Raw genomic sequence first — 20703 nt, forward strand, 5'->3', positions numbered from 1 at the left:
TTCAGATTCTACACAAAATTTTACACTAGATAGCATTCATAACTCAATTTTGGCTGGAGATGCCTAATACGACAATCATCCTCCCAGCCGACGAGAACTGTGTCTTTAGGCTTTGGGAGTTAGTCGGCCTGTCCCAATGTAGAAAACCTACTCAGTGCTTAGAAATGAATCGAAATTTCAAAAAAGGATCATTTCTCATGTAGGCAAAATAAATGGTATCATAAACTAGGTTTATTGAAATGAACCACAAAATACCACACCTTTCTTAGTTTCTGAAGCAACAGTCACTTCGAAAGAAAAGCCACTTTTATATCAATATGAGGAAAAGGAAAAACAGTGAAGTTCTAGCTTAGCCATATTCGTTTTTCTTGTTTTCGCCCACAAAATATAGGATCTTGTTTTAACTATTTGCTAATCTAAAAAGCCACTATAACACATAAAAAAACAGGGCTTAAAAAAGCTCTTCAATGGTTTTTGTATGATGAAATAGTCAATTTTAAAGACTATTAGCACCAGTTATAATACCAATATTGAGTGATATACAATTTTAAATTGTATATTAAAAATTACAGTTGTATAAATTGTGTATAAATATGCCTTAGTATTACTCGAACTGGAGAACAAATAACCATAATAGGAACTCTGGAAATCCAGTTACTCTCTCTATACAACGGAGAATTTCAAGTTATGACACTTATTCTAAAAATAGTTTATATTCCTAATACTATCAAGATAGCTTCACTTTGAACTTATCTACAACGCTTCGTAAAATGTCCCTAAATGCTTTATTTTTATATTTTAAAGTGTCCTTAAATTTAAATCTAAAGGGTTCAATCTTATTGTACTAAATCTCCTATATCATCAGTTGGTTTATTTGCACAAAGGAGATTGAGTAGCTTGAAAGAAAATAAGAGTGACTAGGGTCAATTTTGCTGAATCTAATGACTTGAAAATCGGCAAAACTTAATTCAAGAAGCCATGCCTCAGCCCATTGACCGAGAAGTCCAAGATTATTTTGTAGAAGAAATGAATTATTGATTAAAGGAATTTTGTTCGTTTTCATTATATTTGATGCTAACGGGCCGCTTTTAAAGAAGTTTACGAAGAGTCTTTTGGTAAATAGCACAAGTCGTAGATAAAACTAGTTTCAGGCATCTTAGGATGGACAAGTTATGAACATACACCAAAGAGTTTATAAAGAACATACACCAAATAGTTGGTATTTTATATTTCTCTTAAATACACTGAGAAGTCGGGTAAATTGGCTGGTAGTGTTATTTTTATATATCCGGGGTTACCACCGTCCGCGATTAATCCAGGTATTCCGGTATTTTTTTTGTGTCCGGGTTTTTCGGGATTTGTTTGTAAAAAAAATGGGGCTTTTCGCTAAAAACCCAGATTTTTTATTAAATACAGATGTTCAACAATTTTTACTAATATTTTAATAATTTTTTATGCTCGGTATCAGTAATATTCTCTGGTTTTGTTTGTTTCCCCTTCTGGATTTGCGCTATTAGTCTATTACACTGGGTCAACAATTTTTTTGTTTGGGATTGTACTTTTGTAAATTCGAATTCAATGGAACCATAAGTGGCGTATTCACAACAAAAAAATTCATTTGAGTTCTTGACATCATTTCGAGAGCCTCGAATGTATTCAGAAATTTAGGGAAGTGGAAGCTATAAATACCATCGGAAAACTTGTCATGCTCAGCTCCAGTGTCTTTTTAGTTCGGTATTTTGCAGATGAAGCTTCGCGAAAAATTAGTTTTATAAAGTCATGACCAAATGATTGCCAGCATTCTGTGATTTCCATGGGTTGTAGCAAGTTTCAATAGTTTAGGTTCAATATATGTAGACGTACGTGTGTGCTGTTTAAAGAACGTACATTAATTTGTTCAAAAGATCACTCTGACCGCTATCAACGTATTCCCCAGATTTTTTTCATATTTTTAGACACTTTAATGCTCATAATATTCCACTCAATATTTAAGTTCTAAACTTTGAAGATCGCAGATGAGTATCCAGATAAACTAAGAAAAATTGAAAATGTTTATCTGGATTACGTTCTTTAAGAAGACTTAGTGTATATACGTGTGATAACCGAGCTTAGTATGATTTACTGAAATTCATTTGTCCAGTTTCTTAGGGTTGTCGTTTGAGCTCTGATTACCGAAATGATTACTAAATCTCACCAATAAATACCTGAGAAACTTTTTTTTAAATTGGTTGCTTTATTTAGCCTTTTTTACTAATAACTAAGTAGTAACAGTTTTTTTTCTGACTGATGCCTTATATTTTTACATTCAAATACCCAAGGGCGGTTTAATACCAAAGAAGTTGGATTAATACTAATAACTCGGTAGTAACAGTTTTTTCGGACTGTTGCCTTACAATTTTCTATTCAAATACCAAAGGCTGGGTTTAATACCAAGAAATTTGGATTCTAAGTACCCAGATTCAAGAAAAAGGGGTCTGTTTTTCTTCTGGATTTTTTCATGTAAAGCAGCAGGTTCCTTTTTTTTAAACAATGAAGAATCCTTGGACTGAATGTTTGAATAATATCGTTTGGATTTTTTTCAGATTTTAGTACATTTGGAATCCAGGTTTTCTGGGTAGTGAAGTCGGGCCTTGAGATTTCAAAAGGATGCTTTTGTAAGACGATAGATATTTCCGCTGTCCGCTTCTTGATTGGCGAGACTTTCGCTAAACAGAAAAGCAGGTATGGTAAAAGGGACGTATGAAGATGTGATACAAGGCAACTTTTACCGCTTGTCATGCCATATTGAATATTACCGCGTCTAGACTATCCATTTTCTGGAAAATGGGATGAAAATCTGGGAATGTAGACAGGTCTTCCGTTCCATTTTTCCATTTTCTGGGCAGGAATAATCAGAGGGTAAGAAAATGGAAAATGGGATGGAAGTGGTAGCATGGATAGCTTTTCTGGAGTAGACCCCGAAGCCACGCCGAAAATTCGGCGGCGCACCGCCGAAAAAAACGGCGGCGTGCCGCCGAGCTTGCCTCAGCGCGCTGACGCCGCCGCTGATTCTGTCGGTGGCGGCGTCACTAATACGCCGCCGTTTTTTTCTCTCTCCTTTTTGGTTATCGATATCGACCTCCGGGCTCCAACCGTCATCCCGGCTAATCTGTTTCTTAAAAATAAATACTGTCATCTTGGGCTCGCCATGTATATCGGTTCATAGGAAGGAAAAGAAGAAATTTTTCTTGAAACAAAAATTCTACCTTCCACTTTAAAATTCTGTTCATTTTTCTTTCTGATTTTTCGGATGAAAAGAGGTAGGTAAAAGACCATTAGGCAATTCAGGATGGTGTCATAGGCAGGGCTATCGAGCTGTCTAAGTAAAAAACAATGTTGGCACAATTTATTATTTTTTTTTTCCATATCAGGGCAATTCGTATCAAAGGAGATGTCACAGAAACTTCAAAAAGGGCTCATTCGATTGGGAATTGGAATAAGTAGTGCCCTTTTTAATAGTCGAGAGTGATTGGAAGGAAGCTAACACCCCTTCCACGCCCACCGTTTCCCCAAACACATCCAATAAAAATTTTAAGATAGCCATTTTGTTCAGAGTAGCTGATTTCCAGAGAGAAAATATGTTTTTTGAGGAAGTTACTCCCCCACAACCCTATGCGCAATGGTTCTAAAGTTAGGCCTTAGGGGTATACAAGAACGATGTTGGCAAGATGTATTATTTGTCATTTTTTTCCTTTAGACCAGGGCACTTCAAAACAAAGAAATTGTTGTAAAAACTTCGAAAAAGGCCCATTCAATTAGAGATTGGAGTGGCTTGTGCCCTTTTTAATATTCGAAAATTAATGAAATGCAACAAAAACCTCATAAACGCCCACCAATTCCCGAAAAACAACAAAACAAAATTTTTAGATAGCCTTTTTGTTTAACGTATTTGAAAGTTCTGTAAATTATGTCTTAGAGAATGACAACCACAGTAATATCCCTTAGGATAAGGGTTGTAATTTATGCCCTGGGGCATATACGGTGTTTATAGAAAGCGTTGTCGTAGAAACTCAAAATGAGATCATTAGTTAGGAAATCGAAAAGCCTAGTGCCCTTTTTAATAATCGAAAGTGATTGGAAGGCTTGAAATTTTTATAGTAGAGATCGATGTGGGTATAATGTATCATTTTTTTTTTGTTGTTGTTGTTTAGACCAGGGCACTTCGTATCGAAGGAGTTGTCGTAGGAAGGAGTTGTCAATCGAATGAGCCCTTTGAAAAGGGCTCATTCGATTGAAAATAGAAAGGGCTGATGTCCTTTTTAATAGTGATTGGAGGGAAACTAATCCCCCTCCCACGCCCACCCTCCCATTTTCCTTTATGTTTAAAAAGTAAATGTTGCCTTAAGATTAAATCAAAATGCACTGTGTTTATGCTAATTCCCAATAAGGCATCTCAGCAGTATCCCAAGAACGACTGAGGGTATTATGTACAAACTTTCAGGGCTTCTTCTGCTCTTAAAATTTGACCAAATTTAAATAGCGTAAGTGTATCCAAGCTATCAAAGAAAGTAAACAAATTTTTTTGCGAATGTTATCAAGTTTTCCATTTCAGGTCAACTAGAGGAGGTATGAAACTAAATTAAACACTATTATTTGTGTCCAGATTTTTATAAGGGTCTATGTTGTTAAATTTTGCTGAAAATTGTTTTCCAGCACACAAATAGCAGGCCAAACTATAAATTCTTAAAAAACCGAAAAGATTCAAAGTATGATTTTCTTTTTCCCTGAAAAGACTATGTCAATATAAAACGAACAGAAATTAATTAAAAAAACTGTTTCCGAAAAATAAGTATTTTCAAACAAAAGTAAAGAACTCCATTAAACCAAAAATGAGCAAAAATAAAATCAAATAATCTACCAAGCGTGAAACCACCACAAATCAGCTCAATAAATAAATGAAACCCAAAACGAACAGAAATTACAGTAAATATCCGAGTCAAACTCAAAACGAGCAGAAATTAACATAAGTTGGTCTCAAAACCCCTATGCCTTCCCAAGGCCAGAACATAATTTGTACTTTAATGACAAAAATACAAATGAATATGCATTGTCAGTTTAATATACATATACTGATATTTAGTAATCAAAATGTTTATATTATTTGATTTATTAAAGTTATAAAAGTAAAAACATTAATATTTTTTCAATAAAGTGAAAATTATGTTCTGACCTTGGGAAGGCATAGGGGTTTTGAGCCCAACTTATGTTAATTTCTGCTCGTTTTGAGTTTGACTCAGTTATTTATTGTTATTTTTGTTCGTTTTGGGTTTCATTTATTTATCGATGTTGATTTGCGGTAGTTTCCCGCTTGGTAGATTATCTAGAGCTAGTATAGAAATATATCTATAGAAATGAATTACATTTTTTGCACAGTTATCAGTGCAAACTGAAGTTGAAGTAGCCTTAAACTTGGACTTGAAACGTTATAACTTGACCACTTCTTTCAGAAAAGAATTTCGGAGGGTTATTCCGTGTTGATAAGAAAAGAGGGTAAAGGTGCAGTTTAGTTCCTCCTGTAGTGTAGGGCGCAGGAGCCCTATGGTGAAGGTGCAGGTTTGTTCTCCATTATAAAACAACTCATTTCAGCAGATACAAAGAAGCCCATTTGCGGCATTCTGTGGGACCCCAAGGTCCAATACTAGTATCAGATCCCGCGAGTGTCAGTTTACGCTCGTCAAGTTCTGGCTGTACCGGCCGCATGTGCCCCAGCTAAACGGCTTTTTAGCACGACAGGACTGATAGTGACTGCAAAAAGATCAATGGCTCCAAGCAGAGTGAACAAACTCACTTTTGTTACATCAATTGTAACTGAAGTGATGTAACCACTTATTTAAAATTTTTGGTGTTGTTAAGCAATGGTATCTGATTTATATACAGTGTTTTTTCGATGTTGTTATTTGTTTGTTTGTTTTTTTCACTTCCTTTTCGTATGTATTTGATGAACAGGAGATGTTTGAACTTCAAACTTTGAAAGTGATACACACATTAGCCCAAATCATTAACAAGAAGGAAATGGCTAAACACGGGATTTTATAGGAACAATGCGATGTTAAACATAAATACAACATAGGTTTCCCTGGGTCTAGTAGCTAAAAATGAGAATTCTACTTGGTCTGATCGATGGTGAACATAAACACTTTCCGCACGGCCCAACAAATTCCTGTTTTGGCATATTATTCTTGTATGTTTTTAGCCAACCATTTAAAAATCTGTACTAAAATCGAGGTTAACCGTGCTTGGTGAAGTGGAATTTCTATTATTACTTTTAATCAAAAAAATCTGCGCGCCGCCAAAAAATTTCGCCGCCGCCGATACTGAATCACACATTCACCGCCGTCATTTTGGCGTGGCGCGGCTTCGGGGACTATTCTGGAGAATGCCAGAAGAAGGAGACAATTAGACACGATAAGTCATAAATAAAAATAGTTGTCTAAGATGGTTTGAATAAAAAAAAGGTAAATTGTCTAACTGAGGGTTTAGATTTGTTTTCCATAGATTTTGGCTCAGAAAAACAGACTTGATAAAGATGGCTGATAAATTTTTGCAGATATTTTTTGAAAAAACCACTAGGTTTTTGAAAAACCGCCAAGTCTGGACGACTATCCCTTATTCCAGATTTCCGTCCCGTTTCTCCGGATAGCCTGGACGCGCATTATGGCCGCGAAGCGTGACTTCAATTTTTGGGAGGGAATTTCAAATAGCGATGACACGTAATTGCGTCAACACGTTGTTTTCGAATTTTGTTTAGTTTGTTTTTCCTAAAATATATGTCGTAGATTTTACAAGTCCACCAGTACGTTTTAAAATTAAAACGATGCTAAAAATATTTATAATAAGTTGCTAGTTACAAAAAGAAACCACGTTTCACCGTACTTAAAATTACGCGCCTTAATTATTACGTCATCATTGTGCAGCCCTTTCTTATATAACCTAAAAACGGCACTGGGCATTATATAGGCCTTTACAAAAAGTCAAGTTTGGTTAATGCTAATGAAATAAAAAAAAATTGGATGAATATATAATAGTTTAGAAAAAAATTTGGACTTTATATTTACACATTAGGGGAGGGGGTGGGTGTTGGGCATAGTATAAATTAAATACGTAACCTAACCTAATCTAGGTCCCTTCCCCCCCCTAAACCCCAAAAAACAATCCTATAAAAAACGTAAATGCGAAAAAAACCGCGTGTTACATTGCCGCACTCGATTGCGGTGTCTTCAGCTAACCTGTCTGGCGGAGTTTCGGCGACTGATGTCTTTCAAAAGCCCCATACAACGCGCCAGTACCCAAAAAAACTGTATTCTAGGATTTTTCTCGAAATTTCTGATTTTTTTTTTTGAAGAAAAATCGGGATTTTATTTTTGAGCTGAAAGCAACCCTGCTTTTACCATCATTTTCAATAAGAGTTTCCGGAAGCCATTTTTTAAATCAGGAGTTAAGCCGAAGAGACGACAGCCAGCCAGGGTTGCCACCGGTGACACTTTAGTGTCACTTTTGACACTTTTTTTTAAAAATGACACTTTTTGGGACACCTGACACTATTAGGACACTTTTTAGCAAAAGTGGCACCTTTTTTGCTAAGTAGCACTATTTTACAAAAAAAAGATTTTTTTCAGACGAAAAACCGGAAGGAAAACTGTCAATGTAAATATGCATCGATATCCTTTTTCTGTCAGTTAAGATTCTTATCTTAACTTCGCGCTCGGCACTTATTGGATGCAAGAATCTTTCTGTGCGGTGAAAAACATAAACGTGTTTGTCTCTATCTGTGTGTGAGAAATTTTTATATTCTAATTCTTATCACTGATAAGCGAAGATCATCCAGTGATCTTCGGGTACGAAATACTTGGCAGTGGAGGGGACAGAGATAGACATTTAACTGCAATGTGGTGGAGAAGCCTTCAATTGTTTTCAGTTGTTTAGTTCAACTATTTTGTGTTGTTGCAATAGTTTGTAGGCTCATAGACGATAAGTCAGTCAAGCAGTTTCCAATTCTTGAGTGGGTCTGAATTTAATTTTTATGTTTTATTAGTTGAGGTTTGACTACAATTCAAAGAAGAAAACAGCAAGAAAAGCTAGGAGTGTATTTTTGCGCCACTATGTTAATAGCTGTAACTATTTTAACCAGTCACTGGGCCAGTGACTGGTTAACATTACGCGTCTTTTCATCGATTTCCGTGACTGGAGCTCTTGAAGCCCAGTGACTGAAAAGCTCACTGGTGACATTACGCAACGACTCAGCAACGCAAAAACATCCACTGAGCTCACTGGTGTCCCACAAGAATATCTAGTGACCTCTTCAGTGACTGGGCCAGTAACGCAAAAATGCGCTCTAACATTTCCGTTCATATTAAAAACAAAATTGATACCAAAACTTCCATTATCTTTAATCCTATGCAATCATTGGCAAAATCATAATCTAATTTCACTTTTTTTCTTGCTTAAATTTTTGAATTTGGACGCACTTCCTCATTTTAGTTATTATAATCCCACTAATATTTGATTGTAAATGTGCTTTCACGCTGATACATTAAATGCTCGTTTTTTTTTATTATAAAGGTGTTTTCATATTGATACTTAAAATGCTAGTTGACTGTTCCTATGCCCTAGTCCCTGGAGACATCGCAAAGAAAAATTTACTGGGAGTGGCGAGAGTTCTCGTGAAACTTATTATATGCAGGTTGTGATAAATAGATTACATTATATACCTGTCTTATAGTTTTTCACTAGGTTTTGAAAACAAAGAGAAGAAAGTACTCTGTGGGACGAGTTGCCATTTTATGCAGTATGCACCATTTATGTTTTAGCGGGTTTTTAGGAGGGGACTGGAAAGTTGACAAGAGTGGAAGTGCTACGCAAAGCCGGAAATCAGCACTGACTAAGTAAAATCTAAATTTCTTTTTTATAGTTGATAGACGGCATTAGATCCGAGATTTCATGTTAGAGGAGTTCAAGATGCGGGAGCCCGAGCGGGGGTGATTTCATGCGGACTGGCCTACATTTTACAATATAACAACTCTGTCAACAGGCGTGCAAGCGACGCAAAGCGCCGTAACCTGCAAATTTTAGGAAAATGACACTTTTTATACCAAATTGACACTATTTTGCCACCCAGAGTGGCACAAAAAAAACCGGCCGAGTGGCAACCCTGCAACCAGCCTTTCCGCTGGCTGAAAACTAGTCATTTTATTAAAAAAAAATAGTAAAGGTTCAATCAGACACATAGGATTTTCCTATAAGGTTGAAAGGAAATCCTCATGGGTTGAAAGGAATTCCGTTCAGACGTCGTTTTGACAGATTTTTAAAGTCTTATAGCAAGAAATTTTGAAATATTACAAAATGTCTTTGAATTCTGACCTTGAAGATTTAGCTGTAGTAGCTGCTCTATTAGGTGCAACTGTTTTTACTAGTATCTGCAACAGAAGATCCAGAAAAAGAAGAAGATGGTGGGTTTTTCCGGTACATGCTGCCAGTGCTCAATAATTAATACAGATGACTAGGTCTACTCAACTTTTTTTTTTGTGTAGGAAGATCCAGTTTTTTCTAATACCATTAACGAAAATTCTGTACTTATTGCATGCTTTACTAGTTTTGAAGTATTATATTTGGTCAATATATACCAAATCATTTTATTTATTTAGTAATAAAGTTAATAAAATATTTTATGCCTTTTTTATGCTTGTTATGAATATAATAAGAATTTCTATGTTAAATCATTTTAAGCCCCCCCCCCCTATATAGGCTATACCTAACCTAACCCTGAATTGACATATATAGGGGGGGGTGGGGGCTGAAATTCATTTCCAATAGAGACGCTTATTATGTTTGTAATCAGCATAAAAAAAAGGCATTAAATGATGTATTCGCTTTAGTCATGACTCAATAATAGGATTTGGTATAAATTGACTATCTCTTTGCACTGCTAGGTAAAATTCCAGATGATGAGCTTTTTTCTAGGCCTAGACTGCCTATTTCAGGAAGTGGCCCAGTGGCTAGGCTAAAGCAACAAAAAAGTACCTACAGCAATTAATTGAAAGCCTAAAACATGTCCTGGGGAAGTGTTCACAAGCTCTTTCCTTATATTCCTTTTTAGAAAATTGTATAGCCTAGACTAGGTAAAGAAGACAGTTCTAGACTATTGACATAACCTAATCTAACCTTCTTATCCCTAGAAAAGTCAGAATAATCTCTTTCCTTTATTCTTTTTTTAGTTAAATGTTTTGTAACTAGGTTTTGAAAACAATTTTAAGGAGTTAGTCCTAATTCAAATAGGCAAGTAAGCAGCATTGAACCTATAACTTTTTTCCAAATTTGATATTGCTTATAATTTCCCAATTTTTTAAAACCTTGTAAATGAAGAATTAGCAATAAAGTTCTACTTTTGACCATCTTGTAAAGGGGTTAGGTTCAGAAAATGAAACTTTCAGGGATGGGTGTACAGGCTAAAGTGTATCCTTGGGAGGTATTTTGTTATACCTACCTCCACTCCTTCTCCCTCTAGAGAGTCATGAGCTTTAAAAAATTGTGTTCTAAAAGTGAAACCTTGCGAAATAGATATTCTGCTTAAAGGAAGTACAACAAAATTGTTTTCAGCTTTTCTCAGTCCCAATTTATAAGGTTTTAAAGATATGCAAATACATTTCCTAAATTTTGAAAAAAAAAACGTTGATGTGGCTTAAAATTCTACTCAAATAACAAGAATTGCATTTTCAGAACTAAAGCCAGAGAAAAAGAAACTGATAACTGAAAATTAAGTTAAAATATTGTTTGGTCAAAATTTCAATAAATATAGACCTGTCATGTAGACAAATTTCAGAACCCTCTTGAGAGAGAAGGAGTGGATATAAGTACTTCAAAACACCTTCCCATGACATACCTTAGCCTTTAAACCCATCCTTGAAAGTTCCATTTTCCTTACATAACCCCTTTCCATGATTGCCTAAAGTACCTAAGCAGAATTTTACTGAATTAGCAAAGGAATTAGGCTTTAAACACTTTTCTCAAGCCATGTTTGTGATGTAAGTCTTTTCTGAGAGTTTCAATGGTAAAATTCTAGATAAAGGGCTTTTGGCTATCTTAGAATGTGGTTGATTTAGGCAAATAAGATTTAAGGAATAGATCCAGAGCCTCAATGATATCCTAGGAAGATAGTATGAAGCTACTATCTCTACTTCTCTTCTATTTCTAGGGCTTATAAGACATTGTTTGCATTAATTTGTATTGTATATTCACTCCTGTAAATTTCATGTGCTTAATATACAACCTTTGGGGTTCTCCAAGAGTTCAAATAAATATGGCAATATAAAAACAGGGGGAGGGCATTGAAATTGTCCATAACAAGGATATGAGTTGAAACATTTAAAATACATGCTAAAAAAAAGTTACAAAGTTTAGTTCAATTTTCTGACTATTTTATGAATAAAATGAGGCTTCTCTGATGCTTGATGTAGTCTTATTAGATGCTTGATTAGTCATATTTACAATTTTGGTCTTTATTGAATGTTTTTCAGTTGAGAGATATCCATGGGTTCTATGGTGCCCTCACAAAAGAAATGGAGGAGATGGATCCTGAGCTGTTTTTTAAAACCTATTGGATGGATAAAGAGCATGTGAATGCTATTGCAACTCTGGTCCAAGCTGATTTTGTGAAAGAGGACACAATAATGAGACCTGCAATTCCAGTTAAGGCCCGTTTAGCTGTGACACTTAGGTGAGAATTATTCTGTACTTTTGCTTTTAGTATAGATTAGGAGCCAACCAGTATAGATTCTTGGGGTCTGATAACATATATTGCTGTCATACTGACTCAGTACCAATATAATTTGCTGATAAATTACTCTCTGGAAATAAAACCTTATCTGAAGTTTAAACCTCCTATTCTTTGCTCATATTCCTAGTCACTTGTTTCTTCATTGTCTATGCACTCCAAAGAACAGCCCCAACAATTTACTGTGGATTCCGAATGGCTTTATGCTTTTTATGATATTTGTATTATGGGAGAGAGAGGATTGTTAGAGGTGGAATTTGTTTTGAACTACCTGTTCAATGTTGTGAGGTAAAGAGTATCAAGATTGAATGTGATTCACTCATCCATCTGATTTGTGGTAGGTGGAGTTGGATGACGTTTTTTTACTTTTACCTTATGATGTTATTTATAAATCAAAGAATAGAGGCTTAATATGATCCCAAAGATAGATAGACAACAGAGTTTCAGTAAACAGTATGACAAAAATGGCTTAAACTCAGTCTTGTTCCTCCAGACTGAATTTATGGTTTATACATATATGCCTGAGTTGGAAGCATGTTTCCCCTATTTGGTTGTTCCAATTACTGTTAATCATTTTGTTCATGTTTTGCACTGTGAAACAATTAATCCAATTTTGTTTGGAAAAACATGCAGGCTTCATAGATATATTTGGCATAAAGGCTAAGAATCTTAAAATGATTTTAATATTTTTATATTGTTTTTTTGTTTTTTTTTTTATAGAGGAATTAACTTTATATTTAAAAAAAATTCCAGTATAATGGTTTTATTAACTTAGATATTTTTTATTAAAAAACCAGATTTTTTTTTTTTGCCTCACCATAATGACCTTCAGGCAATGGATTTATCTGTTGAGGAATATTCGCTCAGTTTTGATCTATTTATTACTACAAACACTTGATTAAGCTACGTGATCGAAACTGCCACATTTAAATAAGGAACAAATTTCCTTGATAAATTTCTTTGTAATTGAATGTAAAAACCTTATTTGGGTTTCATTGACTGTTAAAATATTTTACGTGCAACAGTCAATATAATTTTTGTCAAAGGCTTGGTCATTAAGGTAAATTGAAAGTTCTCTACCATTTGTTTTCTACTACTTTGCAGAAATTAAGTCAGTTTAAGTTTTTGATCTTATGCCCAATTTTAGAAAGCTTATAAGTGTGATATAAATGGATTTGAACTATTGAGTGTAGCTCCTTTCACTTGTTTTCTTAGTTGGAGAACAAATTCTAACTTGAATGTTTGTTTATTTCAATCTTGTGGCCCCAGTTTTTTTTTTTGTATTCTCTTTTACAACTGAATTTATACAAATCAATTTTTATTTAGAAAATGTGACAACTATCCCATCTTTGTGGAAGTTCCCTTTTATATATACATATTATATAAATATTTTATTTTCGGGTATCTCGCAAGTGGGAATTCTATGGCAACATTATCATTGTGTTACAGAATGGGACAATCCACAATTTCAGGCATCATAAAAGAAACATGTGAAGCAATTTGGAAAAACTTATAACCTATTTATATGAAGCCACCTTCCAAGGAAGATTTTTATGCAATAGCCAGAGTTTTTTCTGAACTTTGGGACTTTCCACATGGTATTGGGGCAATTGATGGAAAACACTGTCAAATTCAGTGTCCTTCTAATTCGGGTTCTGATTTTTTCAATTTTCACCAATTTTACAGCTTAGATTTGATAGCTGCTGTAGATGCTCGCTACAAGTTTATTTATATTGACGTAGGCGCTAAAGGAAAGGAAAATGACAGCACTGTCTTTTCTAGGTCAAGCTTTGGTACTGCTTTGCGCAATGCCACCCTACCCATCCCTGACCCATCTTCGTTGCCAAACTCAGAGGATGTTTTCCCATTTGTTTTTGTTGGGGATGAAGCTTTTCCTCTTCAAAAAAACTTAATGCGGCCGTATCCAAAGTATGGCAGCCTCACCCAACAACAAAAGATATTTAATTACCGTCTGTCACGGGCTAGAAGGGTGGTAGAAAATGCATTTGGGATAATGTCCATGATATTTAGAATCCTCAAAAGTAGTGGCAATTGCAAGCTGTAAACAATAGACCTGATACTGAAAACCACTTGCATCTTGCATAACTTTCTTTCAGGATCTAATTTGTCATGACATGACTTCACCACCCTTGTTGACTGGGAAGTAAATAGGCAAATTATTCCAGGGTCTTGGCGCAACGGCTATAGCCTAGCGTCAGCCGGAAATTTATCCAGTGATTTCTCATCTAGAAATGCTATCCTAGTAAGAAATAGCTTTAAGGAATATTTTACTGGTCCTGGATTTATTCCATGGCAGGATCAGTCTGTACAAAATGGGATATATTAGATTCAGTCAGTTAATATTTTTTTCTCTTTCCAGTTTGCAATTGGGGCTATTTCTATAAAAAATGTAGGTTACGTCAAAGTTATTAAAATGATATTGTTCTGGGATTGGGGTAAATACTGGAATAGCATCTTAGAACAATTTGGTTTTTAATGATTATCATTATTTAAAGATAACAGTTCCAGATAATCTTGATAAATAGAAAAAAAATATTAGATGAAAATTATCTTTCTAGAACTAAAACTATTTTGGAGAAAAAAACCATTTATTTATTAATTTTTTTTATTTTTTTCATGGGTTCCTTGTGACAATTTTGCATTTATCTTAAAAACTCATTTTTTTGTTATTATTTCTCAAACATATTTAACAAGCTATTTAAATATAACGTTTTGTTCAACCCCAACTCTCCAATCAGATTCAAAGCCTGTTTTGGCTTCATTTTGAAATTGAAGCTATTTGCCACTGAATATGTAATGTTTCTTAAGCAAGACAATTTTTTTTCCTTTTTTGTTTTTATTTACTTGCTTAACCCAAGACACTTCCTAAACCCCATAAAGTAAAAACCTCAAGGTGTTTCTTTTTTATGCCCCTTTTTTCCAGTACTGAAACATGCACAGAAAGGTATCAAAATTACAATATTTATTTTAAAAATTTGGCAAGAAAGAAAATTATCCAAATATTTTTTCAACAATAGCCATTCTATCTGTGCGAGTAATCTCCTTTTCTTAAGTGTCTACTTTATTCTTGTCTTCCATAGTTTTTAGTACTATTTTAATTTGTGTTTTGGTAACATGTCACATATACCGGACTAGGCAGGATTGTTTCTCCTATTAATGTTATTTAATTTTTGTATTGCATAGTTATTGGTTTGCTTTAATGATTATTTGTTCATTTGGGGTCTAATTTTTTGGGGTCTCTAATTACCTTAAAATGGATAACAGAGTTGATAGACAATTGGAATTGCCTCTATTCAGTCCCTTACACCTTAGTTCTTCTTAGGATGGATGATAGACAATCTATCAACCATTGTTGTATGTTTCTTAAAAAGGTATGCTAGCTTTGCATCTCACAGAGACAATCTGTCTTGGCTTTACTCTAATTAGCCATGGCTTTCCAGTTTTTCATTACTTCCATCAAGTTGATTTTAATTCAGTTTTTTTTATTCTTGTCCTTTTTTTTTATTTTTTTTTTGTTTACTTTAATTAATTTTAATTACTAAATTTACTTTTTTTTGGCATCACTGCCCTTTACTTTCTACAAACATGTGTACCGATTATACTACAATATCAAAACAAATAAAAAAGTTATTTATTTTATCTATGTATCTTAAGTACAAAAACTAACAATAAGGTTACCTACCATACATGATATATTAGGACCTAGACTTGATCAAATCCAAACACATCCAATTGAGGAAGCCATATTCGAATCAATCAACGAACATTTTTGTAGAAGTAACTTACGACGTATCATGATTATGATTTAATTTTGATAAACAGAATACGAGTTTATTTTAGTAGTTAATCGTTAAAAAAGAAAAAAAGCACAATTACTCAAGCTTATCAAGCTCTTGTTCAAAAACCTCCAGAATAGTTTTCTGAATGCGGATTTGGCTATTCAAGGGAAGGCCATCTAAGTTTTTTGCAAGCATGCAACAAAATCCATAGTTTCTTGAACCTTCCCACTCGTCCTTTTTGTTGATCCTAGTTTTAAGAGACTGCTTGACAACAGACATGGTATGTTGTGCATCTACTGTCTGTTGTAATTCTTCTGTTGCAGTGGGGAGTCTTTTTCTTTTATTGTGAGAGTTGGAGGTGGAAGTAGATGAAGAGGTTGGAGTGGAGGTTCTTGGGTTATTGGGAGGTTAAAGCGTTATTGGGAGTGTTGGAGGTGGAAGTAGGTGAAGAGTTTGGAGTAGATTCTAGGTGAACAAATGTGGTGGGAATAGGAGAATAAATTGGGGTTGGTGAAGGATTTGACACACTTGGGATTTGCAGTTGGGATTTGGGATTATGAAGGAGGATGTGGGGGATGGGGAAAGATTTCACATGAGGAGTTTGAATTTGATATTTGGAGGATTGGGGGATGGGGGAAGATTTCACATGAGGAGTTTGAGTTTGATATTTGGAGGAGTGGGGGATGGGGAAAGATTTCACATGAGGAGTTTGATATTTGGAGGATCGGGGGATGGGGAAAGATTCCACATGAGGAGTTTGAGTTTGATATTTGGAGGATTGAGGAATATCTGAGTAGAGGTTTGATGTTGAGCTTCATCACTTGAAATGGTGATGGGTAGGTCTACAAGTCCATCATCTCCAGAGACCTGAATAATAACTGTCTCTTCAGTAGGAGCCAGATTCCCTGATGTCCTGCAAAACAAAGTAAAAATATTTCCATTTACACTACAAAGCACGTATATTTTTATTTTTTAACCCTATTTATAGCTGTCTTTGAAAACCAAATAATTAAATAGTCTTATTTTTTTCACAGAAAGTAAACAGAACAGAAGAAATATGCAAATGGTTGGTAGTTTGTCAAGGATTACTATCCCTTAATAGCCTTGCAATCAGCATTATTTGAATCCAATTTCCATAATATTAAATGTAGAGCTTTGGCCACCATTTATTAAATATTTCATACATAAAAATTGTCACTGGCAAATCTTTTGAAATAATCTTTTTTTTAAAGCTTGGTCAGGGGCGAATCCAGGATTTTTTGTGTGGAGAGGGTTGGGGAAAAATACGTTGATCCAGTAAAAAAATTTTAGGGGGGAGGGTAAAATAGGTTGATCCAACAAAGTTGCATTAAGAGCAAATTAAGTTAATGGAAACTTGAGTTAATTAATTAAATAACACAACATTAGACTTTAGGGGGGGCACCCCCCCCCCCAATCTGCCCCGGGGGGTGGGGAAGGTTTAATGCATATCAATTCTTGTTCATAAAAAAGCTACTGAAATATTGTGAACTTAAAGGTTATTTATGAAAGTATAAATATATGTATTTAAAAAATAATATTAGAGTATATAACGTATTAAATTTTACTAATTATTTAAATTAGATAATTAATAAAAAAATAAAAACTTTTAAAACTAATTAAGACATAAGTATAAATACAGGGAAAATAAAAAAAAAACACAAACAAAGAAAGAGGGGGGAGGTTGTATTTCAATTAGTCCAGGGAGAAAAATAAAAACTTACAGGGACAAGGTGCCTCACAAAGCAGTAAAATTTAAAGGAAAATGGCTATAGCAACATACAAACAAATGAAAATAGACAAAGGAGCCCTGTTTAGTTCAGGACATATATCAGGAACCAGGAAAAAAGGCAATAAACTATTTTGAAACCTCTCAGTAAGAGCACTGATTAGTGATTAAGTTAGTATGGGTGAGGTGGCTATGCAGGAGAACAGTTTCTGGGGCTATGAAATTCATTGACAATATCCTCAATATGCATATTGAAATGATGGACTTAACAAAACGTAAGCAAATACTATCCCTTTATTTTTTGGTGGATTTATGATTAGGTTTCATGTTTGGACTGGAGTAATGAATTACCCATCTTTTTTAACTTTTTTATTTTAGTTATGTCTTCTCCACCACATGGAAATGCTCTGCTTTTAGGGTGAATTATTTATTGTGCTCAATAATAAATTTAAGGAAACCATTCCATGACATATATATAAAGGAATGTTTTTAAAGGTAACAAAAAGTTCTCTTTTTAGATACCTATACATACTTACTCTGTATAAACAATAAATGAAAACCATAAATCTTACCATCGGGGATTATGATGCTTCAAGAGAAATTGCATTGACCTAAAGTGAGGCCACTTTGAAAATCCCCAATCTTCACCACCATCCCCACTTCTTTTGTTTTGTTGTGCATTAACCTTCTTGAAAAATTCATTTCTCAGATACCTCCAGGTATTTTTGCACCATTTAACTGAAAAAAAATGTTATAATAAATTGAAGGTCCTTAGTAGATAGTTAATACATTACTGAAGTTGGCACAAATAAAAAGCACTAAGGTCTACACACAAGGGGCAGGAAGGAAGAGTAAATCTCTAATAATTAGAGGTGACTGCACAAAAATATTAACAGTAAGATTTCAACAAAATATTTTAGGATAAAATACAGGCATCATCTATAGGAAAATGATCAATAAGGTTTCAATAAAATATTTTAGGATAACATGCAGTCATCATCTATAGGAAAAATACTTTCCAATCACAATAATCATTCAAAGATTTGATCAAATCATCAGATGCAACACATCTCTAATCAACTGCAAATGTAACATAAAGCAAAACTAATAAAAACTTGAATTCCTCTACAGTTTGAAAAATTGTGCTTCTTGAAAAAATTTATTACTTTGGAACCTGAACTCAAAAGAATACTCGAATAGAATCACAACAATCTTCTATTTTGCAACCCAAACATTCTAGATACATGTAAATTGCAAGACACACCCAAGTATTTGCAACTAGCTAGCATGAAAAAAAAAATGCATGCAAGACAAACAGTTAAAAGGAGACAAAAAAGTTAGTTGAGAACCACATGTCTTTTGGGATTCTTATTTGGACGAGGAGCAAAACATCAATCTAGCAATGTCAAAATTTTGAAAATACATACAAAATGGAAAATGATTTTTAAACAGTGTTGTTTAAGTAACCAGACTGAATTTATGCCATTTTTGCTAAATTATTTACTGAAACTGTATTGTCTGACTATCTTTGTGTGAGTATCTAAATAAAATTATTGCTTATTAATTTGTCTTTATTTGTATAATGAGATCCAAGAAAAAAAGGAAATGAACAAAGGTGCAATTATGTATCTGTTTTCTTTACACAGACTGAAGGGGCAAACCTCCAAGCTTTGACAAATCCAATATTAGTTTTGGCTCTTTTTCAAAGGGGACTTTCTTTGGATTCTTTTCCATCCAACTAAAAGCAGTAGGGGCAGCATTAGGTACAAGTGACCTTCCTCTTAGTCTACATACATAGGGGGAAATAATGCAGCTCTATACTAGCCAATAAACACATGGTAAATATATAATATGGACTAAACATTTGGGAAAGGTTGGATTCGAATTGAAGGTATAGATGCATGGTTGATCCTCTACATAAGGAAACATGTTAAGAAAATAATAATTAATAATATGCAGAAGAATCCTAGTTAACATATTCTGAAGGGGAAGAACCTTCATCTTCAATTCTTTCCTTGTTTTTCTAAGAAATTCCTGAATTTCTTAGAACATATACATAAGGCTGTACCCAGGATTTTTTTTCTGGGGGGTGGGGAGGGGGTTCAATCCTCCCCCTGGGTATGACCATGAATACATATTGACAAAGTACATACCCCACCCCCTTAATGTGTAAATATAAACCCAGAATTGTATTCTGGATCTAAATACAACCTTCATTTGCATCACAGATAAAAACTATGCCCATGCCTAAATCGATCAAAATCAGATTATGTACTTGCAGGCCATGGGCGTGGGGGTAAAGTTGATCTGTGATGCATATGAAGAATAAATTTGGATTCAGGATGCAATTCTGGGAATAAATTTGCATCTTACAGGGGTTGGGGTACATAGTTTGTTAATATATAGGTTCTAAAAAATTCATGAATTTATTAAGAAAACTGGAAAAAGAAATGAAGATAAAGATTCTCCCCTTGCAATATATGTTAACTGGGATTATTCTGCATATTCTGAAGTAAGAACTGTTTTTTTATCAAGTTTCCTTGTGTGGAGGACCAGCCCTGCATCTAGGCTATACTGAATTTAATTAGCAACAATAGGAATTAAGCTAGCCTATCATATTTGGAAAAATCATAAATAGCCTAGGCTAGGCATTAAGTTGTATGTTCATTGGTCAGATAGGCTATTTAGATTGTTCCATATTTACCAATATACGTTAAAAACTGCAAATTTGGGCAATCACATCAGTAGCCTACAGCAAATGCTGCAGTTGTAAATGCATTCAAACCCTTCCTAAAGGTTTAATTTGTATAATGAGCCAACTGTTCATAAAAAAAACAAATAAAAAGCAAAGGCAAGCCCATAAATCCTATCAATGTGGAAAAGGGAGTATATAAGACAGTAGGCTACCTGGCTGTCCAATTTCAACAGCTATTTGATTCCATCGGTCATTTTTAAATTTTGCATTTTTATAACTATTATTGCTTGTATCATACAGACAAGGATGGTTTTGGACAAAAGCAATCGAGTCCATATATGCTTCTACTTTCACATTGATTCTATCAGGGTTTTGATCAGTCATTTTCATTATCTTCTCAGTCCTCTTGAAGGTAAAATAGGTTTTACCCTCTGTAAAATCAGAGATCCTATCACCCTCATATGGTCGAGTTGAAAAAATTTCAACTCAAAAATCCTATTGCCCTATGAGGAAAACCTCATAGGAATCCTATCACCCTCAAAGGATTTTGATAAAATCCTACGCGTCTGATCGAACCTTAAGCGCTTAGTTCTTTGTATCTTCAATAAATGTATAGTTGTTGGCCTCTTCTGACAGAATTTAGGCTAATAAGTTA

General features: G+C 34.4%; 1 protein-coding gene across 1 annotated transcript; it reads right to left on the reverse strand.

Annotated features, from left to right (window-relative positions):
- Positions 1 to 16302: 16302 nt before the first annotated feature.
- LOC148947553 (transcription factor Adf-1-like) lies at positions 16303 to 20432 on the reverse strand. Its single transcript, XM_089095932.1, has 3 exons — positions 20261 to 20432; positions 17926 to 18091; positions 16303 to 16519 (listed from the first exon to the last, which is right to left on the reverse strand). Exons 1-3 carry the CDS (start codon positions 20430 to 20432, stop codon positions 16303 to 16305), a joined length of 555 nt encoding a protein of 184 aa, XP_088952058.1.
- Between the last annotated feature and the right edge of the window lie 271 nt (positions 20433 to 20703).

The sequence above is a fragment of the Artemia sp. Qi Xiang Cuo genome, chromosome 10 (genome assembly GCF_049724085.1).
Source record: "Artemia sp. Qi Xiang Cuo chromosome 10, ASM4972408v1, whole genome shotgun sequence".
NCBI classification, from domain to species: Eukaryota; Metazoa; Arthropoda; class Branchiopoda; order Anostraca; family Artemiidae; genus Artemia; species Artemia sp. Qi Xiang Cuo.

What these genes read in the sequence shown, in the direction of transcription:
- LOC148947553 (XM_089095932.1), bottom strand. Translation starts at nt 20,432, where the DNA reads ATGACTGATCAAAACCCTGATAGAATCAATGTGAAAGTAGAAGCATAT. An exon ending in TGTTGAAATTGGACAGCCAG is followed by an intron (nt 18,092 to 20,260) that starts GTAGCCTACTGT and finishes ATTTTTTTTCAG; the next exon opens with TTAAATGGTGCAAAAATACC. An exon ending in AAGCATCATAATCCCCGATG is followed by an intron (nt 16,520 to 17,925) that starts GTAAGATTTATG and finishes TTTGTTTTGCAG; the next exon opens with GACATCAGGGAATCTGGCTC.